Consider the following 27,048-nt stretch of genomic DNA (forward strand, 5'->3'; position numbering starts at 1 on the left):
TATCTAGAAAAATAAATATGATCTAAAATGTATTTTTTTGTTGAGTGTATTACAAGAGACTAGTGTGAGAAATTTCAAGTCACAAGGGTGATAAAGTCACTTCTTGTAGTAGTCACCACCGAGTGTCGTTTTGAGCATTTCACTGCATTTGTTTTGAGTTTCACACGTTTGTATAGTGCTTCACATGACAGCACGCAGGACAAAAGAATGCTGTGAGTCAAGCGCTGGTAAGCCCCGGGATCAACCATGTCGAAACTCCAAGGTGGGGCATAAGGAGCAGGTCTTGTGAGGTTAACATGTACGGTACTGTACCTTTAAAACACGGACAAGTGTCCGCTGTGAGAGACGTCAGACGCACGCGTGCGTGGGCAGGAAGCCCGGCTAAATTACCTAAATTTATCAAGCGCTGCACCGGAAGTTGTAGTTTAAAGTAACAGTATACTCATTTAGGTGGCAGTCGATCAATTAAAATGATGTATGATAGCTTTTATTTTGGGAAGGCCGCAACAGGAAGTAGTGGGCATGATCCGTATACTTGACTGTATCAAAGTGAGGGGGAAACGAGCGCGGTGTGCCTACTTGAGCGAACACATAAGAAGCGAGGGGAGCGAGACCAAGAACAGGCCGGGTTGTGTTAGCGCCGACTCGGCATGTCACAACACCAGCGCTGAGAGTGGCTCGGGAACAACCGTGTATACCCCTCCACTCCCCGCGCACACTTCGAGCTCGTTGGCAGCCACGCCCCATACTCCAGTGACTGGAGAGCCCCCCTCCCTACGAATACAACTGCTGGGGCGAGGAAGCCAGGCTGCTCTCTCGGGTAACCATGAGGGAGTACAAAGTGGTGGTCCTTGGCTCCGGGGGCGTCGGCAAATCCGCACTAACCGTCCAGTTCGTGACGGGGTCCTTCATCGAGAAGTACGACCCCACGATAGAGGATTTCTACCGGAAGGAGATCGAGGTGGACTCCTCGCCGTCCGTGCTGGAGATCCTGGACACGGCCGGCACCGAGCAGTTCGCCTCCATGCGAGACTTGTACATAAAAAACGGCCAGGGCTTCATCCTGGTCTACAGCCTGGTCAACCAGCAGAGCTTCCAAGACATCAAACCCATGCGGGACCAGATAATTCGGGTGAAACGGTACGAGAGGGTGCCCATGATCCTGGTGGGCAACAAAGTGGACCTGGAGGGGGAACGGGAGGTGTCGTCCGGCGAGGGCAAGGCGCTGGCGGACGACTGGAACTGTCCCTTCATGGAGACCTCGGCCAAGAACAAGACCTCGGTGGACGAGTTGTTCGCCGAGATAGTCCGCCAGATGAATTATGCGTCCACGCCGAATGGCGACGACCAGTGTTGTTCGTCATGTGTCATCCTGTAAAAGACAACTTCGGCTCCTTGCTCGCTTTTTTGTTTTTGGGCAATGGTAAGTCGAGTTGACGAGTACACCTTTTATAAGTATTACTTTGAAACTCTTTACATCACACTCCCATAAGTTTAGCTGATGCTTTTATCGCCGTTTGTTTGTTTGATAGCCACTTAGCGTTGAAACGTCTTGACAAATTCAAATGAAAACTTTGCAGAAGGGTGGGGCGGGGGCCAAGGCAGAAACCACCACATTCTTGGTGGGGGTCCGTTTACACATACAGGGCCAGTCGTTTGTGAGCACACAACATTATTACAGTTACTATTATCAAAAATGTCATTAACTTATTGGTCAGTGCACTAAAACCGTTTTTTGGGCTTTTATTGTTTTTTAATATACCCACACCGTCATTGTAAAACTTTACAAAATGGAGCTAGCATAGTTGAGTATTAAACAGTAGTGTGGTTTTTGTGGTCACGTGGTCACTTGTTGCTAGGCAGAGTTCAAGAGCCTCAATCATAACGGTCCCATTGGCCAATAAAAAATAGGAAAACACAAGTCACACTAGTTAGTACAAAGTAAGGGAATTACTCCTTAAAACACCACTCTTAGGATTATACACATTGACAGCGTGATCAGTATTAAATGTAAGCTCTCGTCCATACTGAACTTGATATATATTTACAGGTATCACCTGTTAATGTCAGACTCCCATTCCGATGGTGACAACACCACACATTTGTAAATGAGACGAAATGGCCTGTAGTCATTCGCTTGCCGGGGTTAACACCGCAGTAAAGTCATTATTACAGTAACGATTTGTATGAAAAACACTTCTAGGCCATGAATACAAAACTGCTGTCAACTGTCAAAATTATTTGATTAATTGACAAGTAATCGATTATTTAATTAATCGACAACTATTTAAATTATCGAGTAATTGTTTGGAGCCATTTAAAATTGTCCAAATTCTCTGATTTCAGTATATAAACAGTAATTGTTCTCTGATTTCTGTAATGCTTCATGAAAGAAAACGGAATATCTTATGTCTTTAATCCAAAGTAAGACATTTGCAAACATCTGTTACTTTGGAAAACAATGACAGAAACGGTAACACAGTACATCAATCCCCCTTTCTTTAAATCACTATACGAATACGAAGTACAAAATAAACACCAATCACTGGTTAATAAACACTATTCATGTTATGTACATGGAGTCCAGCAGTGTGTATGAGACTAAATGTACAAATTAAGGGTTTTACACAAAGTTTGTCAGGTAACTTTTAGGAGTCCAGTGGCTTGCTCAATGGCACACTGGCAGCACAACCGCCTCCTAACCCCATTACTTTTTGGTCCACTTTGTTATGAACCTCTGACCTTGTCGTTCCGAAACAAGCTCCTTCTGAGTCAGCCCTTTAGTTAGTTTGTTTGTTTTCTTCACGCTGATAGGATTGAGGAAGCGTCTGACTCGTTTGCAGAACTGGAGAGACGAGTTGTTCTTGTAACTTGATTAGATTTCTAAAAAGTTAGCCGTTGGTTATTTTTATCCAAGATGGAATAGGCCTTGTTTCACATTCTCAGAGCTTTTCCCAGCGTTCCTGTATTGGCCCTCGTCCTAGTACTCGTTTGTGGTCCTGGCTTGATTGGTGACTATTGTTTTTGTTGTTTGTGGCAGTGTGTTGCAGCAAGTGTGTCTTGTTGGCGTCTCAGCCTGGCCTCGGAGGAAAAGTGAAGAGGAATGCTGCAGGGGAACAAGCGGAGGAGGAGGGGAGCAACCGAGGCAGAGGGGAGGGGTCCATCCACTCTTCAGGAATTCTGCTGGGTCGGAGAATCTTTGCGGTGTGGTCCGTGTCCACAGTTGAGGTCTGATCCCACTGGTTCTAGCCCACCAAGGAACTAAAATTTCTCCTTCAAGGAAACGGCACGGTGAACATTCAAAGAAGATTTGGGGAAGAGAGAGACTCTGAAAGTATATTTTGTTAATAACCGCACCCAATCCTGGACGGGTACAGACTTAGAGGTTCTTTTAGTTTTTTGTTCCAAAGTCTAACAAGTTGGTGGTGGAATAACGCAACAACTTTCTTCTTGTCGGGGTTTGCAAGGAGATCTTAGCGGACTTGACGTGAGGACCCCCGCCTCGTGTCCAGTGCCTTTTTTTTTTTGTCCCCTCTCCCCAACGCACTTCAGCTGTTCCCGTTTAGTGCCAACACACCTCGGCGTGGCAACAGAGGTGTTCTGTACAAGGAATGGTGCTCTTCTGTACGTTTGGGTCTTTTTATTTTTTTTTCCTTCCCCGTACCGTGAGTCGACAGTGTTCAGCGCCGCGCCCAGTCTTGAAATGCACAGGTACTGGAACCATTACGACAATGGCACCAAACCACTTCCAGACCTCTTCAATCAACTTTATATTTTGTAGGACGAGTGGTGGTGATGATGATGATGATGTACATGGTGTTGACAAATCTAATCCTGATTGTAAATTGAATTTTGGACCAGCCTGTGGGCTGTGTCTGTTTTAAAAAAAAAAAAAACTTTTAATACAGATGGCATTTTTTTTTTAACAAAAAAACACCAGGCTGTGTTCTCTTTTATTGTTCTCTTTCTGTTTGTTTTTGTCATGTCCAAACGTGAGTCAACCTTTAATTTGTAAAAATAATAATAATAATAATAATTAAAATATATATATATATCATTAAAAATTTGGCAGGGTTGTTAACGGCAATCTTCTCCGTGGTGTGTCAAATTTAGAAGACATTTGTTTCCACTTTCCAGAGACATTAAAAGAAGCTAACCAGTACAGGCGGTCCTCAGTTTACGGCAGTCCTAGCATACGACATTTCCAGATTGTACACAATTAGCTAGTTTGATGTGTGTTGCAAGAATACAAAGTCGCTGGCTCAGTTTCCTGTCAGCCTTCTTGTTTTTCATTTGATGTTTTTATATTTATGGCCTAGAGGTGTTTTTTTCCCACGCATTATGCCTTTACTCGAAAGTAGGTTAGTTACCTACCACGTTACGACTTAAAATAATGTCCGCGCACAGGACCGACAAGGTTATGTCTTAAACCAAGGAAAGTTTGTATATTAAAATATATATATAAAAAAAAAAAAAAAAAAGGCATCTTTAATAAAAACTGTCATACCAAACAGTCACCATCTTCCCTTAAAATCTGAAACTAGTCCTTCAGGAAAGTGTCACAAAAAAGCCTGAGAAAAAGGCAAAACAACTTAATGAATTAGTTTCATGAGGTATGCTGAGGTTTCGTGTCATTCCATTCTGGAGGCCTGCCTTTTTGAATAAGTCAAAAGAAAAAGAGAAGTGCATGAATCCGAGCAAATCCCTTGGATACGTTACCATAATTGTCACCAAAAAAAAGCTAAACGTGCAAATTTATTAATTTCAGTTCTTCGATTTTTTTTTTTAAATCAAATTGTACAGCTTCATGAGTTTCAATTCAGAGGTGGTTCCTCTACTTTCAAGTTTAGCTCATCCATAATCACGTCACTGCTTTGCCTTTGCTCTGAAAAGTTACAATACTTCCTCCCCCAGCTTGTAAATAATGGGGGTTGTCGTTTGTGCAACATAACAGGAAGTAAGGCTACCAACGGTATAATCTTACTTGCGCTCAAACTTTCCGTTAAATGAAAACAGAAGTATCCCATTGATTGCCACCTTAAAAGTGGCCTACTCTTGCTTGTGTTCCTGTTTGCTATAGCGCCTGCATGCAGATGATCTCATAATAGCGAGAGCGTTATAAAAAAAAAAAAGCTCAGTTTGAATTGACAATGTCAGACAGGTGGTTACATGACACATATGTACTGTACGTGTGTGTCAGTATGTCAGTTATGTGAGTCAGCGTGTAGTGCACCTGCGAAGCTCCTGAGTCAGCGTCTTTGGCTTGGCCGACGTGACCACGGAGCTGATTGCTTCATCTATCAGGTGAGGACGTCAAAATAAGACGTACGCTACATGTACAATACAGTGGAACTTAAGAGGTTAAACGCATTGCAAGTTGTAATTCCTGAACAATTTGGGCGGAAATATGCCTTCAAAGTCGCTCAAAACTTCAGTTAATATATCTTATGAGACGTTCGTACTTGAAGCTCCTTAAAAGGATGAACTTTTTCTTTGGCTTTACTAATGCTGAAAGTTGGTAAAACTCAGCAAGACACCAGAAGTTGTAACTCAAAGTTAAGTTAGACGGTTTCTGTTTTTGTCCAAAAGAGAATCGTGATCTGCATGTTGTCACTGATCAGTTTTTTTTGTGATATTTTTTTACATGTTCGTGTCAAAGTTAAAAAGCGAGACATTATTAAACAACAATCTAATGATAAACTATTTCACACCTCACTCTTTAAAGGAATACGTTGCTATTTGTTTGATTTTTTTGTCCATGTAAGTTAAATGTCAATCAAAATATTGTCTCTACAGTAGACTAAATGTTTTATCATGGTGACAGTTTGACCTTGGAGCCATATTGTTATTTCAACTGTAGCAAATTACGAAGAGTGTGGCTGAAATGTTTGGTTTGTACAGAGGAGTCCAATTTCCCACTGTAGAAAACCAACTAAAAGTAATTATCGGTTGCAATGAAGGCGAGCCTTCTGTTTAAACGGCGTCATGATGCGCGGGTGGTTGAAATTGAACTCTGCCTCAAACAGTTGCTTGATAAGAGCGTTTATTGCTGCTTATAAGACAGATAGTGTGAACGTTAACCCGCCCTCCATCTTTTGACTGTTTCAAATGGAGGCGGTAGCGTAAACATCTGATAACTGAAGAATTTGCCCTTTGGTGTAAAAAAGATGAATTTCTTTTCAATTTTGCTTGAGGGTTTCACTTCCTGCTTTCAACATATTTGCCGGATATATATTTCTTATGTCACGAGAGGTAGTCACGTGACGTGGTTGCCATGGTTAAGGGGGGTTGGGTTGTGAGCATCGTGACCTCGCTGCCACAATCGTGGTGACGCTGACGGCGTCGGCCATTTTGACCACACATATACTGTTCAGCTTTGCATTCAAACTGCTTATTGATCTCATAGTGATAAATCAGGCTTTTCTGCTGGAGTCGGAGCCTTGCCAGCATGAGTGGGTGGTTTCAACATTTTTCTCTTTTTTTTTCATTTTTACACCAGACTTAATCACTATATAGACTCCTCACTGAATTACAGGCTGCCTCTGCTCCCCGAGCGTCAGAGTGCTATTTTGGAGGCTCTGTTGTGTACAAGCTTGTGGTTTTCTATTCTCCTTCGCTGTAGCTCTCTGGCATTCCTCTTAACTGTATCAGCCTCCCTTTATCAAGTTACTCAATGCGATAATTAAACCCCCCCAAAAAAAAAGGCCTGAGCAGCAGCTGCGTTAAATCTTAAGTGACAACATGAGTTGATTTAGCCTGCGCATCGTGGTCAGCGATGTTCCGAGTCAAGAACTGCAATGTGCACAGTGTTTTTGGATGACTAACCTGAATAAAACAAGGTACACACATACTGATTTTTAACATTTAACACATTTTTTAAATGCGGTAAAATCATGATAATGACGATGCACATACAGATGATAACGGTCAGTATTTTAAAACAACTTAACGCTTTAAAACTGCTCGATGTAACAATTTACCTAAAAATATCTTTACAATAGCCTTTTCATTTGACCATTTATGACTGGACCATCGTCAAATTAGTAGATTATCACCTTAGCTGTTTGCAATGGGTACTCCGGCAAGCCTCTGGGACAATAGTTTTCAGACTGGTTCGAATTTCCCACACTCTGTCTGCGGATGTGACGTCGTGTGCGTTGTGTACGTGAAGAAGGTTGTGTGCAGTTTCATTTTCCGGCCACAGCAGCTTTAAACTACTACTTAGATGTTTAAAAAAAAAAGTTTAAATAGTTAAGCACAATATTGTGTGTGCATGTGTGTGCTTTTATTGTTGCCTTATTGATGCTTTGCCCATATTGTAAATGATCAGCCATGGCAGAGATGTATTTACTGCTTTAAAATGTAAAAACAACAACAACAAAACACTGCTTATGAAGGCATAATGATGGTTTGAACTCGGAAGTTTTGTTTGACTTTTTAGGCATAGTTTTCCAGAAAAGTGGAGTTAATCCTTCCAAAGCTCACTCAGTTGAAGTCTCAGGAGATTTGCTAAGGTCTCAGGAGATTTGTCTAAAGGCCTCAATACAGCAATTCAAAATCCTGTGCAACTTGCTGAGTTCTTGTTTCAGGTCATGCGGAATCATTGTTTAACTTCTGGAAACAAGTTGTCATGTATCCCATCAGTGTGTCCTTGTAATTGCAGCCACCATTCGCGTGCATTGCCATAGCAAAGAGTGGAATAACCACTTCCTGTTTGTCTTCTACCCGCCCATGAGGATTTAGCTCATTTAAATGCAACAGCAACTTTGTCAAGTCAGGAGAAAGTCCATTCTGCTCCTCTAATGCTGTAACTCTACAATGGGCTACAGTCAAGTAAAGTAAACACTTCTTGTCATGAGAAAATCATACAAATTTGGACGGAAATTGATTGTTTATATAAGTTGAAATTGTTACTATAGCTTATTGATGGCAGCACGTTTGCTGCTGGACAAATATTCCATCAAGATTGCAGTTTAGCTACATTACTGCGCAGTAACTTTCTCCTTACACTAAACTTCAGTGTGGTTGGTAAAGTCAGATTCTCAGGTTGCTGATGGCTCGCATTTTGGACATCCTATGTGCTTTTCCCCCCGGAGGAGTTACCATTTCCAGAATTTCTGCCGCGCTACTTATCGAAAAGAAACCGAGTCTTGTTCGGTCTGACAAGGGCCGATCTGTGTGAGCCGATGCTTGCCCCATTTCCCCCGCAAGTCAGGGAGCGGCCTTCTCCCTGTGGCGCACGCTGCGCCATGTATGGGAATGCCCCTGAATTCCTCCCATTCCCAGCATTCCGTACACTGTGATGTCTGGACATGTCATGTCTTTAGCCGGTACCCGTGAAGCAACGGGAGGAGAGGCAGTGTTTTTGGATGTGACTCGCTGGTTTTAAAGCACTGTGGTGTTTATGCTTTTAAATAGATTCATGGCCCAGTCATTGGGAAGTATCCTGCAAAGAATTGCAGAAGTTGTGAAATACTAAAGCAACAGAGCCAAATGCACTTCTGACCATTTTGAGATAATCACAGACCACCAAAAAAAAGAAAGTAGGCCAAATGATCTAGTTAGACTGGACGAGTTACTTACTGCATAGCATCCCCGTGTGGATTAGTAGCTTTTGTTCGGTTACATTGCTACCACATTTTTGATGATGACTGGTTTGGCAGAATGCGGTGAAGGCAAAATAACTAAGGGTGCTTTCACAGTGTCGTTAGCTCTCTCTGGTCTGAATCTGTTGATGGGTTTTTATGAAGTATCTGTTTCACTCGGTTTGGTTCCGCATACCAAAATCGCAACAGACCAGGCTCTTCTCTTATTGTCGAGTATAAATTGTAGGTGTTTTCATAATTAGGATTATCTGGCAAACCACCAGAATACCACAAACCAGTAAATAGCCAAGTGTACTTAATATTTTTATAAGCATACAACAAAGATAATTTACTTCTGTTTACGTTCACCATTAAGATTTTCGAGCATGGTCAGAGCTTATCCAGAACACCTTACTTCATCCTGCTAACTATAGAGGACCAAAAGCACAAAAAATGACAAAATAAATAAAAGTGAAAATAAAAACGAATATAAAAAATATAATAAAAAAAATTAAATACAAGAAAAAAAATGTAAATAAAAACTAGCCCAAGACACGCTAAGGATCGCCCCCTCATTTGAATAACATTTCGACCTGCAGCATAAAATAAATAAATGTGAGCAGAGCGTTTTTATTTGTTGGTTGATATTTAATTGTATTTATATACTTATTTTTGTATTTATTACATTTACATTTATTTTTTATTACATTTACATTCATTTTTTATTACATTAACATTTATTTTTTATTACAGTTACATTCATTTATTTTTATTAAATTTTTTAATATCTGCTTTTAGTTTCACTTTTTTTTTCTTTTTTTCCCTCATTTATTTATTTGTAATTTTGACACTTTTGGTCCTCCATAGCTAGCTTTCAATGCATCACATCACATGTTGAGGGTAAATATGAATGGCGGTTGTGTAGTGAGGAACCGCGCTAGAGTGCATTTGGAACCATACCGTGACCGCCTCCTCTGGAGGACCGGTTGGTTTGGTCCACACCACAGTTTGTTTGCTGTGTTCACACCTGTCCAAATGAACCACACAAAGTTTGTTTAAAACAAACTAAAGGCTGTTGATGTGAAAGCACCCTAATACTGTCTGGAATATTAAGGTCTTTCCTATAAGCTCTGTGCTGCCTTCAGACGGAGAGATTTCCTGAGGTTTGGGTGTGGTTTCAGTCTTTGCCACGAGACTTATGGTTTGGAACATTTCCTGGTTGTTTATTTAGTACCGTCGAACGCCAGTCCTGCCTTCAGACGGCCGTACGCAACCACTTTAGTGCATACATGCATTTAGAGAAAGGGAAGATGAGTTTCTGCTATTTGTGTAATTGTGCACGATTCTGGGGTGAAACCGCATAAGGGCCTACGTTGCGTGATACTTCTCTGGGAGTTTCTCTTCTTGAATATAATGACAGACGCACTCCCCTAACATCTGGCACCAACATTTTGACTGGGAGCTTTCTGAGACCAGTCAGCAGAAGAAAATCATCTTCATGTCTGGGATGGTTAGATTGATGTCTTCAGTTGACTGATCTATTTCTTTGTTTGCTACAAGCATTGCTCATTTCAGGTTTTGGGATATTTCCATTGTAAGGGGTCGTCAAATATGCTATTACGCTGTGATTGACTGGTGGCCAGTCCAATGTGTACTCCACCTCTTGCCTCGTATCAGCTGGGGTAGGCTGGAGCTTAGCCACCACCCTAATGAGGATGAGTACAGAAAATGGATGGATATAAAGGTTCCAAAATATCTAATCGATACAGCCCTGTTTGTTTTTGTATTAGTATGATTAGGCTTGTTTAGGATGGAACTAACCAGAGTACTGTCCGTTGATTGGTTGACAGACAATTTTCCCTTCCTTTACATAATAGGATGTAAAAGTGAAAAGGGAAGAAGCCAAAAATAGACTTATTTGTGCAACCATTCCGCACATCAATCCATGGAGAGGAGATGCATTGTTGGATATTCTCATTTTGAGGCTGGCATGCTAACCACTATTCCACCGAGCTGCCCTAGTCTGGACCATTTCGTGGGAATGTGCCTATAGTCAGACGGGCTGTGACTTCCATTTAGAAAAATTGTGTTTCCACAAGTGTAATCTCACTGCCCAACAGTACTATTAGCAAGCTAATAATTCCCTTTAGCATTAGCCACTTTATGACACCTACACATCTTGGCACTCGTTTCATTGGCAAAAACAGGCACTATTTGTAGTAGCTGGTCAGCCAGAGTTCCAGCTTTGCTGAGCAGAGACCGTGATTGACGTGAAGCACGACTGGTCATGCAGATTTGTTATTGACCTGTTGCTGTGCCATAGCTCTGAGCGCCTTAGTATCAAACTTTCCAGTCACCATTTTGCTGCACTGTGACCTCAGGCCCTTTACCCAAGAAGTAAATCCTCTTGTCAGCCTCCATTGTTGTGGTTTACCAAGTGTATCTCATTATGAATGATGCATTTAATGTGGTGTTTTTTTTAATTTTCTGCAGTACTATAACCGACCACCCAAAACTGTGAAAATTACATCTTAGCAACAGAGAAGCACTGGTGTAAAGTGAAGTGATCATTGTGGGAAATATAAACGAAAAATAAAGAGCAAGCACGTGTGACAGTCGAGACTAGATCTTTTACTGTATTCTTTTTTAAATTACCCAAGTAATCAATGGAATAATCAATTGAATAATCGATTCTAAAGTAGGGGCAGCCCTAGTTCAGTTCCCACTGACCATGTGAATGCAAGTATAAATGGTTGTCTGTCTCTATGTCTGTTGACTAGTAAGATCCAGCTGTCTGCAACCCTGAACATGTTGGGCGTGAGCGGTATAGAAAATGGAGGGCTGGATGGTGATTGCTGGATAGCAACCAACCAGCAGTGCTACACAGCCCACCCAAGAAGAACAAACAGACAACAATAGAGGATATCTAGTGTTTTGTGTTATCTTCTTGACATGTGGCTTTTTATGACCCAAAGTGAGAAAAAAGCCTTTTGTCTTCTTGCCATTACGCTTGGAAGTGGCAATTACCTGTCGACCATTCGGAAGATGTGTGTACTTACTAAAAGCCTAGCATTTGTGTGCACCACAAAGTGGCACAGCCATTCCATTTTTGCGTACAGGAGTGCCTTGAGATAGAAGTGACCTGATTTAGGAGATTTTTGAAACGTAAGCTGTCATTTGACCGATTAGTTGCTTTGACTAGCATGCAAAAATTGAGAAACTGAAGTTCGACTGCTGGTGGAAGTGAACAATGGTCGATAGTGAAAAAAGGCTTTGAGCTTTTCTTTTGATTTATTGTCAAACTAAGCATAGCTTAGAACAAAGAGTGTATTGTGTATTTAAAAAAAATCATATACAGCAGCAATGCCTTAAATCCACAGAGCTTAATGCTAACAAACAATGCAAAATGTCATAGATGTGCTAGCATTCATTTGGCAGATTTTAGTTTAGTTTAGTAGTTCCCCCCAAACTAACAAACTTATCATCTCATAATGTACATCAATAATTTTGACAAAGTCGTACATTATAAAATCAACCTACAGCTGTCGCTTTGTCGGCATAAAAAGCAGGATTACACAGGATGACATTCAATTATTTTCAATAAAAATTAGGCTGTGCTGAAATACTGTTTTGTTGTTCTTTCAAATTGTCTCAAACTAAATAGTGTGTCGCCGTCTAGTGAGCGATGGTGGAATTACACTCAAAACAGATGGTTATTTACTGTACTGTACTCACAAATATTATTTATCCTCTGTGAAAAATGACTTAAGTCACTCACAGTAGTTGTGAAAGTCTTCTTCGTTTGTCTCCACATGACTGTATAATACTGTCCCTGGTGGCCAAGTTGCACACACCAGAAGGTGATGGACAAACTGTTAAATTCTACACATTCTATTTTATTGTGTTATTAATACATGTTTTTGTCAAGTACAATGTTATAGACTGCTATTTTCCGTGTTAAAAAGCATTACATTTTTTTGTATTTTTGGAGGGCGTTGGAATGGATTAATGACCTTACAAATTGATTTTATTGAAAAAAGATCATTTGCGATACGAGTGTTTTAAATTACAAGCATGGTCGGGGAATGTTACCGTTGTATAAGCTCAGAAAAACTACATTTGACACTCAGTCTTCCTGCTTTCCCACCCCCATCATCAACACAGTACACAAGTGGTTGGGGGAGGCTTTGTGGCATCCTCCTCCAGGGCCTGACGCCGGGTCATGTGAGCGCTTCCCACCACCACGTCCGTACCCTGCTGTCGCCACAGCAACCCCACCCCGCATTCTGACTAACATGCCGCGACATCCCTAACCTTCCTACCCCGGCCCCCGCGCGATGTGCTCCTCTTTCCATCATCTTCCATCGGCCCCTTTCCTCCCCGCATTCCTTCGCCTGTCATATTGCTTCTGAGGTGTGTTTGCTTATCTCCGCGTGCTCTTCTTCCTTCGACTCCCCGCGCCTGACCGGGTCAGGAGTTGTGATTCATCATCAAACTTTGTTCCTCGGGCGCATTTTATGCAACTTCTCTTTCGTAACCTGAGCAGCAGGCAGGCCTAAGAAAACCTGGTGGGAGCCAACAAAGCTAAACCTTTCATGTATAGCTATAGAAACTATGTGTATCCCTCTTACTGACTCAATTTAAAAAGGAGAATAGTAGGTTGTGGAATTCTGTGTAAAATTTTACATTTATTTAATTTCCCACACAATATGTAACATCAGCCGACCCGGTTTTCAGCAGGGTTCAAGCTTTTACAGCGGTTGATGTGAAAGGTAACAGTCAGGCCTCTCCATTGTTGTTTTACTGTTTTTGTTTTAATGTTTTTTTTTGCTCCCAGGCTTTATTACTCCCATGCACAACTCTGAACAATAACATACAGCATGAGCGGGGTCCTGGCTTGTCCAACAATTAGAGAGCGTAATGACAGAGAGCTTTTTAAAAGCTTTCATAAGATTGTTTTAATAGTTTGCCAAACATGAGCCTCAGCAGGAAATGCCAATCCGTGTGGCAAAGCTGACTCATTTGCACTGATGAAATGAATAAAACACAGCAGCTCCACCCACAATGCTAAAAAGTGGCTTCACATTTATGCTTTATCCACTTTCACCGAATCGTGTTCCTACACAACAGCAAGTCATTCAAAGCATTGTATGATTGTTTATTTTTCAAAAAAGGTGTGCATGTTCTTCCACACCTTGAACATACTCGGACATTGTTTGTTAGCAAAGCAGCCATTTATGACACAATAATTATGATGATGCGTTATCTTTAAAAATGCCCCGGTGTTGACTGTTTTTGGGAATTATGGAGTGGCAAAGCCCATAGGAAATTGCTCATATCCTGTGTGGAGCACTGGAAGAGGAAGTCTCCTGTGACATTGGGAATCTGTGGCCTCGTGACCCACATTAGCGCCGCTGGGCCACACTGCACTGTTTCAGGAGTACCCACACTTTTTGTCGTACAGCTTCTACTGTCCCGGGCTTTTTGTTTACTTGTCTCCAAAGCACACTGTGTGAATTTCAGGTGCAGTGAATGTGTATCATACTCCTGCCGTTTCATTTTCCACATCACTGTCGCGGACAAAAGTATTGGGTTGTCTTGCATCGATTACCGATACTAGTAACCTCTAACTTATGTCTCGCACAACACTCACTGATCTGTGATCACACGTGTTCAGTGCATTCCGAGCCAAGATATTGTTATCCCTGTTCCATTTTGTTTTGTTTTTTGAAACTGGTGCTGTTCACAAATGGGTGGTAATTCGGACATTTGAATGGGCGTGGCAAATATTATATATTAGAGTCGTGCATATCCATCCATCCATCCATTTTCTGTACCGCTTGTCCTCACAAGGGTCGCGGGGGTTGCTGGAGCCTATCCCAGCTGGCTTCGGGCAGTAGGCGGGGTACACCCTGAACTGGTTGCCAGCAAATCGCAGGGCACACAGAGACGAACAACCATACTCACAATCACACCTATGGACAATTTGGAGTGTCCAATTCACCTGCCATGCATGTTTTTGGAATGTGGGAGGAAACCGGAGTACCCGGAGAAAACCCACGCAAGCACTGGGAGAACATGCAAACTCCACCCAGGAAGGCCGAAGCCCGGACTTGATCTCACAACCTTTGCACTGGGAGGCGGACGTGCTAACCAGTCAGCCACCGTGCCGCCTGAGTCGTGCATATCTCTATTAAAAAAATTTGAGACGTACCTATTTTATTTCACATAAAAAAAAATTAAACAGATCTAAGAACAAATACATACACAAAAACGGATCTAAGAATGAATAAATGTGTAAAAAAAAAAATTGCAAAAATTAATTTTAATTACCTCATATTTACTTTGCCATAGGTATTTTTATTTTTTTAATTATTTTTTTATTGTATTTACAATTTAAATTGCATGTTTTCAGAATTGTCAGAACAGTTTTGTTTCTTTGCAAAGAATAATAATATTACTTACAAAAATTACAATTACAAAGTATAATTACAAAAAGGAACTGATCCATTAAAATTTATTTTAAATTGAGGAATGAATGAGCATGTTTCATATTTTGTTCGATTTTAATTGTAATTTTTTGTACTGTAGTAGTTCAGTATTTATAATACAATCTTCAATCGCACTTTTTCGGAATTGGTTGCGTTCTTCCTGTAACTGTCCCAATACTTTTGCCCATTTGTTGTATTGGGAAACTCCCACATGCAGTGTTATTTAATGCGTCTTTATCAGCTGTGCAGTCAGTGTGCACATTCTGTCGTGAATGACTTAAATTGTATGTACTCCAGCATAGTGTCACATGTGACATGACACTGAATAGCGTTCATAGTGTCAAGTGACAAGCACGGTGCTGACAGGAAGGAAGGGTGGATTCACAATTCCTGTGCCCAGAGTGTGACTAGGACTTTTCACGCTCACATTTTTCATCATTGACAGTTAGCCACTGTACATTCTTTCTTACATGTAGACAGGCGATGTGTCCCCCGCCCCGCTAATACTACAAAGAATAAAGTAAGAAAGCAATAGTATATTTTAAAAGTATATTCTGAAAAATATTTTTAATATCGTTAAAAATAATGAATACAAGTGTATTTACTACATTTAATTTCTTAACACATTTAAAACATGGAAATCATTTTTATAACAAAATGGTAGCTGCACTTGTATACAATAAAATTAAATGAGTTTAGTTATTTGAAATTATTGAAGTTGTATTAAACTATTGTTTTACATTTTATTATTGAATTTATTTTTCGAATCTATATAGCTTCAATGTTCTAAAATGCAGGTTAGCATTTTTAAATTAATGCATTTGTTATGATTAAAAATAATGCATTTAAATAATTCAAGTCACTTAAATATAAATATTTATTTAATATTTCTTATTCTTGATTAATAAAATGTTATAAGTGGTAGTTTATTTATCTTTAACAATTTCGCTGTACACATCTTATGGTAAGTATTGGTGAAACCTTGGTTGCTTTCTTTCTCAAAGATTATCTCATCTTTCTCCCATTCAGCAAACAGTCCATCATAGTATTTTGTTTCCCCTCACATTCTTAAATACGCTTTATAGCTGCGTTGGCCCCAGGCAAGATCGTTGTTTCTTCTGGTTTGCCCTCATTTAGCTGCTATACGCATGGCTCTCCTCCTCTATCATCTTAGCAAATAAGTGCATTAGCCTCTTTAGTTTGTACTCCGTATTCATTTGACAGAAGGACAAATGTTGACTAAATCAGATTTCCAAGCCGCCAAATGCCTCCCTTGAGATTTGTTTTCCTTTTGCGAGTGTGATTAGAACCCAGCTGATTGATATTTAATGTGAGAAATGTCAGCTGTAATGACTTGTGCGCCAATTAGGACAGGGGGGGGAATCAATATCAAGACTGAGCATATCAATGAGGCTGGAAGGGAGAAAATAAAGCTGAGAGGATGGAGGAGAGCAACAGATGTAAACGTCATGAAGGCAATACAAGCAAAAAATAAAAAATAAATGTTTACTTTCTTGTTTACCATCAATGGTCTAAAAACAAACAACAGTCTTGAACTGATTAGTTGTTTTTTTTTGGCATCTATTCTTCTAATTGTCCAATTTACAGAGGACTTTTGAGACAAAGAAAATAAGTTGCTTGTGGATGGGAATAGCAGTTAGCCTCGCTAGCTTGAGCTATTGCAATCTGAGATAGCCTTGAAATATTCATACCAGTGGAAGTGGGACCAAGGGACTGGCGGCGAGGAACTAGGGCAAAGGCGCAAAGTGCAGATCCATCTTTGTCGCCAAATATGACAATGCGGGGACAATAACTGTGCTAATTAGGAACTTATTCAGCATAGAAGTTGTATGACACAACACTGGGGTGACCATATTTTCATTTCCAAAAAGAGACCTCAACATGCTTAAATGATACTCAAAGTTTACTCAATAACTATTTTTAATGTATGCCGCCACTTATGGGTAGAAAATAAAACAAAAAACATAAGTCTCTTACTTGACTAATGAATAAATAATGACATAATATCGTAAGCCCAACCTTTTTTGCTCTCACAATCGACCTTTTATTATTATTATTTTTTTTTATGAAGCACGTCGAGATCAAACTGGTGCCCTCCGGTTTGTGAGTGTGGAGCGTTACCAGTGAGCTGAAATTCTGGGCTGCCGATTCAGCTCTGGACCGTATTTGAACGCACATGGAGTGCGGTACGTGTAACACTGACCTACTTTTTCTACCAGTCGCGCTAACAACACGGAAATCACAAGTCAGTGTGAACTGAAATACATGTTAACAAAATGCCAACATTGTGTAGAAAAACAAGTTTTAAAAAAATAAGAAGTGGAATTTTGAGTGTGTGCGTACTACGCGGACACAAATCACAACTGAAGTGTAAGACAATATGCTTGCTCACATGCAGTCAATGTCTTGCCCTGTCATGTCATGTTGCAGTGGTGTTGAATGCCTCCTGGCCATATGGACCATGAGGGGCTTAGTTGCCCCCCCTGGCACCTCACCACCACCCCCTATGAAAAGGCCTGCTGTTCAAAACGCATTTTTCCCCCCAAAGTTACTGTCAGGAGTGACTGCTGATCATTTTCCTGACTTCCTGCATAGACATTTTGATTACAAATATTGAATGTTTTACTCCATTTTGTTCACTGTCTCTTATCCTTCCCTTTACATTTGTTGTTCATGCTCTTTTTCTTTTCTTTTTTTTTTGCAGTTTACAAAATGTGTGTGTATGTGTTGTTTTGAGGAAGTCTACACTTTGGACCATATGGTGCCTGCTGGGCAAAGATAAATCCCCACAGGACGCTCACTCACACACCCACACGTCACATAATGAGCCCACCTATGTTATCATGTTGGCACCTTCACGTCTGCGGTTGTGTAACAGCAATATGCAACCTCTGTGTTAACGTGTCAGCTAGTTTTCCTCCTCCTCCTGCCTACTCGTCTGTCGACCTGCCTATGCTTGTCATCTATACACACACACACACACATACTCAAACAACTTGTCTGAGTCATTATGCCTTGACTTTTCATCAACATCAGCGGAGCCGGAGAAATCGACACTCGAAAAGTATGTTGAGCAAGTAAAAACGGAAAGGCTTTCTTTTTTAACCTTACAGTTGACGTTTTTGTTTTGTTTTTCCACTGACTTGCAGCATGAGTTTGCTATTTCTGACATATCGGATTTGTATCCACAATCGGAAGAAGTCCAATCTAAAGTTATCTGATTCCACCGTGTGTGTTTTTTGTTTTTTTAACAAGTGGAAGTCAATCTTAAACATTCTTGACAATAATATGTTATATGTGACCCCACTAGTCTAAACAAGACATTCTGATTAAAATTACATTTGTGGAATAAGCTATGAAGCAAAATCCAGCCATTTTTCATCCATCTCAGGGGGCGGCCATTTTGCTCTTCTGTTGACTGAAGGTGACATCAATGTTGCTCAGAGCACAGGCAATAGCCAATCACAGCTCACCTGTTTTCTGAAGCTGAGCTGTGATTAGTTGTTACCTGAGCAACTGTGATGTCATATTCAGTTGATAGCAAGTGGTAAAATGACCGCCCCTGACATGGATTTTGCTGCTCAACTCATATTTCACTAACGCAATATTAACTAATTTGCTCCCCAAAACATATAAATATGTTCTATTTTAAATGTTTTAAGTGTCCCATAGACATATTTATACATTTGTTTGTTTTTGCTTTTTTTGCATTTAGTACAGAATATTACTGTAGAATGATCCCCTAGTCGAGTGCAGAAAAGGCATCAGAGGCACATTTAGCTAGAAAAATGCTGACACAGGCCAACTAATTGCTTCACTTGGCATGTCTGACCTGCCAAGACTTGCATCAGACTGAAACTTAAAAAAGGGAAAAAAACAAAAAAGGAAGGTCACTGGAATTAAAGAGTGTCACACTTCCTCTTTCAACCTCTCTGTGCTAACAATGAAACATGGATGGCCATTTTGTAAGAAATATGGCAGTGGTGTGTTGGCTTGGGGATTGTAAACCCCTATGGCACCCCCCCCCCCCTCTTGTGCCCAAGTGTCTGGTGTTCAAATACGGACGAGAGCACAGCTGCCCGAGAGAGAAAGGAAAAGGTTCGCCGAAGCTGCTTTGGTTGCAATTGCAGCAGTTAAGGTAACAAAATGGCACAAGAAAAAAAAGCAAAGGCAGCTAAACTTCATATGTGACCTGCTCGAACCGTCGCCATGACAACACCACACTTCAAGCCACCTTTAATTGGTGCTATTCGCATTTCTTTCCCATCCCACTGTGGATATTATATCACACAACCTGCATCATTATGTAAATAACGTGGTTAAATGGGGGGCTCTAAGGCTTTGTTATTTCGGCATCTCCTGACTGGAATATCTGAATCAAAATTTAGAACGACGTGTAGTAGTGAAGTCATGTAATACATTGTATTTATATTATTTAAACATTAGTTACCGTACATACTGAAAAAAAAAAGCATCACTTTTGCTCCATTGTTCATATGATGAACTTGAGCTTGGAGACTTTTTTCAATGTCCACAAATTAATTTATCATCTATTCTAGACAAAAGACAAATGGCAGTCAACAAAAGTTTTGCATTTATATTTTTGTTCTGTTAAATTATATTAAACTGTAGGCTATATGCTTATTTTTGTGGCTGCAGTTAGGATTGGTTTGCAGCATTAAAGTATACGTATACTTATGTATTAGCCTTCTTAGTGAGCCACATGATAATAGTCATAATTGAATGAATAAAACGGTTGAAAATGCCTTACACTTTATAACGATGCAATGTTAATGGTTGAACAAACATGCCCTTTTTGGGGTCTCCTGAAAAGCAATGGAGGTACGATGATTCTGCCCAATGCCAACGATGTGTGTGTGCGCGCATATATATATATATATATATATATATATATATAATAAATAAAATAAAATATATATATATATATATATATATAAATAAAAAATTATATATATATATATAAATAAAAAAAATTATATATATATATATATATATATATATATATATATATATATATATATATATATATATATATATAAATAAAAAAAATTATATATATATATATATATATATATATATATATATATATATAAATATAAAAATATATATATATATATATATAAATATATATATATATAAATAAATATATAAATATATATATATATATAAATAAATATATAAATATATATATATATATAAATAAATATATAAATATATATATATATATAAATAAATATATAAATATATATATATATATATATATATATAAATAAATATATAAATATATATATAAATAAATATATAAATATATATATATATAAATATATATATATATAAATATATATATATATATAAATAAATATATATATATATATATATATAAATAAATATATAAATATATATATAAATAAATATATAAATATATATATATATAAATATATATATATATATATAAATAAATATATAAATATATATATATATATAAATAAATATATAAATATATATATAAATAAATATATATATATATATATAAATAAATATATAAATATATATATATATAAATATATATATATATAAATATATATATATATATATATAAATAAATATATAAATATATATATATATATATATATAAATATATATATATATATATATAAATATATATATATATATATATATATATATATAAATATATATATATATATATATAAATATATATATATATAAATATATATAAATATATATATATATATATAAATATATATATATATAAATATATATATATATATATATAAATATATATATATATAAATATATATATATATATATAAATATATATATATATATATATATATATATATATATATATATATATATATATATATATATATATATATATATATATATATATATATATATATATATATAAAATAAATTGCTAATAGTGATGCTACTCCACACTTTTAAAAGTGGATATAAATCTCTCCGCAGGTTTTCAGGCAAATTCTAGCTGAATGAAAATGCACCTAGAAAGCATTTGGTGTCACATGTGTTCTCAATCGACAGGATGCGATTAAACGGCGGCTGTCAAATAGCAGTTTACTGCCTCGTCAAGGTGTGTGGCTCCTTCAATGTGGCCGTCATGCTTCCCTCGGAATATTTGCCTATTTCTGGAACCAAGTGTAGGCGGCTGAGAGCGAAGTGTTCTAGCCAGGAGGACATGATGGGAGATGCATTCACTGGCCACAACATTAGGAACACCTGCGCAAAAAGCTGTCTTTACAAAGATAATAATACTACTGGCTTTTGCTTGACAACATCAGGGGTATTCATTTAATGATGAAGTTGTTAATCTGATTACTTCAGTTAGTTTATTTATATATTTTTTAGTTAGCTGGATAACATAAAACAATACAAATTCTGGTGCAAAAATGTGTAAGATTTTTTGTTTGTTTTGGTGGTTTGTTTGCCTCATGTTGAAATAAAATGGCAGTCCCACCATTTTACATCTAAATCACACTGTGAAAAAGGAAATTGTTAAAATATGGACAGAAAATAAAATGAACTTGTTAGCTTGTCCTACTCTCTCTCAATGCATGTGCTTGTTTTTTTATACAGGTCCCTGCACGGCTACGATAACATTTCCCCCCACATTAGCCTGTGACCCAAAAAAAGGCCAATATTAATGCAAACGGTACATTTAAAGGCTATTTTGGGGCACGGCTCATAGCAGGTAGCTGAATCTGACATGGCAAGCAGCAGAGTGGCAACATGGGGCGACTGTAGCGAGCTATTACCAAAAAAAAAACGTTACAGAAGGTGTTTTGATGCAAAAACCGCTAGACTCAGCTGTGCATTCCTGTGAAGTGAATTCACTCTGCCAACCTCCAGGGAGCATTCAAATCAACACACATCAACATACACACAGTTTTAGATCTGTGCCTGCTGATGATAAGGTTTGGGTTACACAAATCGCGGGAAGACAGCATTGTACAGTAACCGTTGACAGGAAACAGTTTGGATGGCACGACTCGAAATCGGCACACCTTTTTTTCTTTTTACCTTTGAGACAAATAGCTGGTCATAGTATCATTATATTATCACTTTTTGTTTTGTTTTTGTTGTGGACTTTTCCATCCAAAATACAAGCCAAGATTCGAACATGAACCTCAACGTACTAACTGCTAACTCACCATGCTCTCTGGGCTCTTTCCCAAAGAACGAAGAAAAATGGGAGGGGATCAGAGCCATACTGTAGCTTGTTAAGTGAAGTGGCACTTGTGACTGTACACGTTGGCTCAATACGGGCCCTGTGGTAGACCCACAAACAACAATGACCGGTTTTCTAGCAAAACGTTCAAGTGTTGTATTGTCTTTTATTATTAAAGCAGAGCGCGTGCGATTTTCACATTTTGGCAGTTTGTCAAGCGTGAGAAGCGATTTCACGTGTGATGACTGCGCAGAGGCAATCAGAGTGTACTTTCATAAGAAGGGTCAGTCCCTGTTTGTATTTCAAGAGGCATAACTAATGCAGCACATCATACAGGCATGGTCACCGACCGCGTAGGACGATGACTGCAAACAGCTTGCCTTCGAGTCCATCACCGGTTGTGTTCCCTGAGCATCAGCAGTCCAAATGAACCCTGCGCTTTTGTTGCGCATGCATTTTTTTTTTTTATAATGTCGCTCATGGCCAAGTGTTGCATTAGTCTGTGTGGGGTCACAGCTCGTCTGTCTGGGCGAGGAGGCTCTCTTCCAATGTGCTATCCACAGATAGAGAAAGCGAGAGCGAAAGATGAAAAGATGAGAGAGGACGGATGAGTCAGTGTGTAGGAGCAAGAGAAATTTATGTACAGCTCTCTGACAATCAGGATTGTTATCTTTGCTCGCACTGCTAAACTGTTTATCCATTTATCTGTCTCTCGGTTCGTCTGTACAGTACATCTGTCGATACGTTCTGTCTGTCTGCTCGTATAGTTGCTTATGCCAAGGAAGGAATATTTTATCTGTCCGCCCATCCACCCATTTTATCGGCTTGTCCATTCATCTGCAGTATCTATCCATCTGTCCACTTATGTCTCTCAGTCAGTCCATTTATCGAGTCAAATTTATTTATATAACCGTTAAATCACAGAAGAGTCTTAAAATGATTCACAAGCCTACAGTTGACAAATATTAACAACATCCTCTGATCGTAAGCCACCAGAAGGACAAGAAAAAAAAATAAAAATCTTCCCCTGTGGATGAGAAACCTTGTCTGTCCATCCCTTCATCTATATGTCAATCTGTCTGACCTTCAATGTATCGTTCTCTCTATCTATTCATCTATTTGTCATTTATCTGTCTGTTGGTCCATCCAGACATCTATCGATATCTGTCTGTCATCCATCCAGGTAGCCTAAAAGGACCATATAGCGCAAAAATAGTTAACCAGTGATGGGATATCATGAGCTAGAAATGGGACTATTTTACAGTTGTGTCCATTGTTCTTCAGCCCCCCCCCCCCCCCACCACCACCATAGTTGTTCAATTCCTTAATCCATCCATCTATCCATCAGAGAAAAGTAATTACATTCCAGTACATTGTGGAAAAAGTTGTACACCTCCACAACTGAATGCGAGCCGAAACATGTCGCACTTTTGACCAAGGTCCACCATTGTCAGACGTCCTCTTTAGCAGCAGGCAGGACATGAGCTCACCTATTTCACGGATGAGCTCATACTGCGGTGCCTTTTGTTCACTCATGGACAACACACCCCCTCGTGCCCGCCTCCATGTGCGTTCTTAAAATATTAACGTCTTCAGAAACACTACTGTATACAGCATTAGGTAAACCAGCACAACGTTAGGAGATCCACATTAACAGTGTCAATCAAAAGTGAGCAGCAACTCTTTTGAAGGACACACGACTAGTCTCCAGCTTTTCCATAATTGATTGAGCGTGTAACGTATGTGCAAACAAATGCATTAATGGTATATAAACGTGGTTAATGAAATAAACCTATATTCCTAACTTTTCCATTCTCCCTAGCGATAGAGTTGAAAATGTCAATTAGGGTATTAGTCACACTGCAGAGAGAAGTGTACATTTGACTGTGATGCCATCCTGATGATGTCATCGTTTTCTTGGCGGTAAAGCGTGCTAAATGATTTATTGCGGATGTTTTAGTGACTTTGTGGTGTGTGTTCACACATTCTCAGAAACTAGCACTTGTGATGTGATGCATCCACCATTTGTCAATCATGCATGGGCAATATTGTTGTATGGAAAGATACACGACGCTTTGCAGGAATGAAAGATGAAAGACAAAAAAATAGGAGGAGGGGTTTGTCATGTGTCATCCGAAGACAAAACTGTCATTCAACGACAGTGTGGGACGCTCAGGCGGGAATGCTGCATCCGCGAGCTGAGCGGTGTGGGAGGAAAGAGTGAGAGGCAACACAGAGGAGGAGTGAGCTATTCAGAGCGTACCATGACACTCTGACAGGACATTAAGACGCATGACATGCTTGCATTTTCACCTCGCTTTTGAACACAACCCATACAGGGAGCACGGCGTGCTTGTGCTCTGGCATGTCTGAAAAGTACTCATTGAAATAGATCAGGGGTCCTTGATTAAACATTATAGCGAACAGAATGTATAGCATGTATTATTTCTTTTGAACAAGGCCCGACTGCCACACACTAAGCAACAAGCCAAATGAGACTGAACCGTCAAACTGCAACTAATGGTCATGTGTGGCCAACAGTATGATTTCATATCTAGTTGTGGTTGAAAAGCTAAGCGTGGAGAGTCCCTATCGCCAAAATGCACAAGTGCAGTCAACAAATGGGGTGATTAATGTCAACAAGCTCTCCAATATCCACTCTATCTCCTTCATTTCTTGCCCATTTCCTCTGTTCCACTGAACCATGTTATTTGTGGTTTGAAAAATAATAATACAGTACAATATATTTCCTGACAAGAAAACCAGGGGCTTCAGTTTCTTGATTACAGCGAGGAGGTAAAGTATGCGTGGGAGGGTCAGTAGCCAGGGTGGGCAGGTGGGAATCGTCAACTGTCTTCTTTTTTTTTTTGCAATTGTCCAGTTCACTTGCGTTGAGCCAAGTCGCTCTGTGCGCACTGGGTCTCGTGGAGACATGCTAGCTGGCGCGATGACGATGATGAGATTTACCCCCAAATTATTTGAACAAATTCCTTATTTCATGAATGTGTATGAAACTGCTAGCTTTGCAGTACCAAGGTTAATTTAGTTAATTAAAAACTAACTAAATAACTAAAACTAAAATTAAAAATTTCCGTTGAATGATATAAAATAAAAAATAAAAGGCTTTTTAAAAAATGAAAACTCAAACTACATTTTACTTTTGCAAAACTAACTAAAACTAGCTATAATTATAGTGAAAATGTCCTTAGTTTGTGGTTGATTTTAAATGTGATTTAAGTATATTTCAATATTAACTGGAATAAGCACGTATGAGAGTGTGTTGTAGAGAAGTGACGTCATCTAGCAGCAGCCAATAGAAAAGCATCTTCAGATGTCGTCGCTCCAAGGCGACAATTTTGCGTGGTTGACTTTTGGCTCAGATGGCTCGCTTTGCCTACTTTTTCATTTAATTCAGCCGAAACGCAACGCTAGGTAAGTGCGTTGCTTTTTTTATTTTACCGTGGTATTTATTTGTATTAAACATTGCACACAAGTAATACACAACATTTTGTAAAACAAAAACTAATACTAAAACCAAGCATTTTTTAAATATTTAAAACTAATACAAACTAACACAGCTGCTCTGAAAACTAATTAAAACTAACTAAATATTTAAAAACAAAACTCAAAATGAAATAAAAAACTAACTAGAATGAAAATTCAAAAACTATAATAACACCGATCAGTACTCACCCAAGAAATAGCTCTCCGTTTCAACAAGTTTGGTGACCCCTGATTTAGGGTCTCTACTGGCTAGAACATGTCAAATCTATACAGGAAAGCCAAGTCGGATATTCATTTAGCAAGAAAAACATTTGTTACATAAAGAAAATATTGCTCTGCTTTGACTGACAGGTAATAATGAAGTCAATAATTATGAGTGTCAACAGATTCTCAACCTTGGCAGCAAGTAAGAATGGCATAAATGAAAATAGCAGCATGAAGTATAACTGCTGGAGCTGGAGCCATCTACAGTATGTGTGTGTCTATATATACAGTACGTGGGAGTGTGTATCCGTCCGTCCATGTTTATCTCTAAAACAATAATTATGCCTTCCGTGCAGTTGTGGAGTAAATGAGCCCTATGACAGTTTATTCCCTGATGCTGCCGTCAGCTGGTTCCAAATACGTGCGTGAGAAAACCAAACAGATGTGTCTCCTGGTTTACGCCCAGTGAGGCTAAATTGATGTTTGTCCACCTCCCTTCCATACGCACACACACACCCATACACAAACACACATGCAAACACAGGCTGTAAACAACGTAACAACATTCCTGCCTCTTTCAGGACATTTGTTGTATAAATAATTTTTTACAGATGTTATCTTTGCACCAAATGAGCATCCGCCTCTTTCACTCCATCAGGTCACAGCCTCATTGGGCATTTAATTAGATCACTAATGAGATCCAGGAAGAGATAAGGACAAAATGTTGTAGGGACTGTAAACTAAAACAACAATAATAAACTCAAATTTCAGCATTGTCCCTGTAAAGGCAGAATGTTGGGTCAATATCACTCAAGTGTCTTAGGTGTCCTCAGCAGAATCATGTGAATATCATCATGAAAATGGAAGAGAATAATGAAAATAACATTTGCACACATACTAGTACCATCATTCTTACCTTTCTTTAATGGAAGCTGAAACAGTGGATATAGTTGCAGAATAAAGATCTGCACGTATGTTTTCTCTTCTTTTTTTTTATTAAACAGCTGTTTGC

General features: G+C 38.9%; 1 protein-coding gene across 1 annotated transcript; it reads left to right on the top strand.

Moving 5' to 3' along the window:
* Positions 1 to 435: 435 nt before the first annotated feature.
* LOC147171380 (ras-related protein Rap-2b) lies at positions 436 to 4,455 on the top strand. The gene is made up of 2 exons (XM_086080628.1): positions 436 to 1,423; positions 3,041 to 4,455. Exon 1 carries the CDS (start codon positions 827 to 829, stop codon positions 1,376 to 1,378), a length of 552 nt encoding a protein of 183 aa, XP_085936754.1. The 5' UTR covers positions 436 to 826; the 3' UTR covers positions 1,379 to 1,423; positions 3,041 to 4,455.
* Positions 4,456 to 27,048: the final 22,593 nt, after the last annotated feature.

This window comes from Leptonotus elevatus, chromosome 7, assembly GCF_054856555.1.
Source record: "Leptonotus elevatus isolate MCC_2025b chromosome 7, RoL_Lele_1.0, whole genome shotgun sequence".
In the NCBI taxonomy this organism is placed as follows: Eukaryota; Metazoa; Chordata; class Actinopteri; order Syngnathiformes; family Syngnathidae; genus Leptonotus; species Leptonotus elevatus.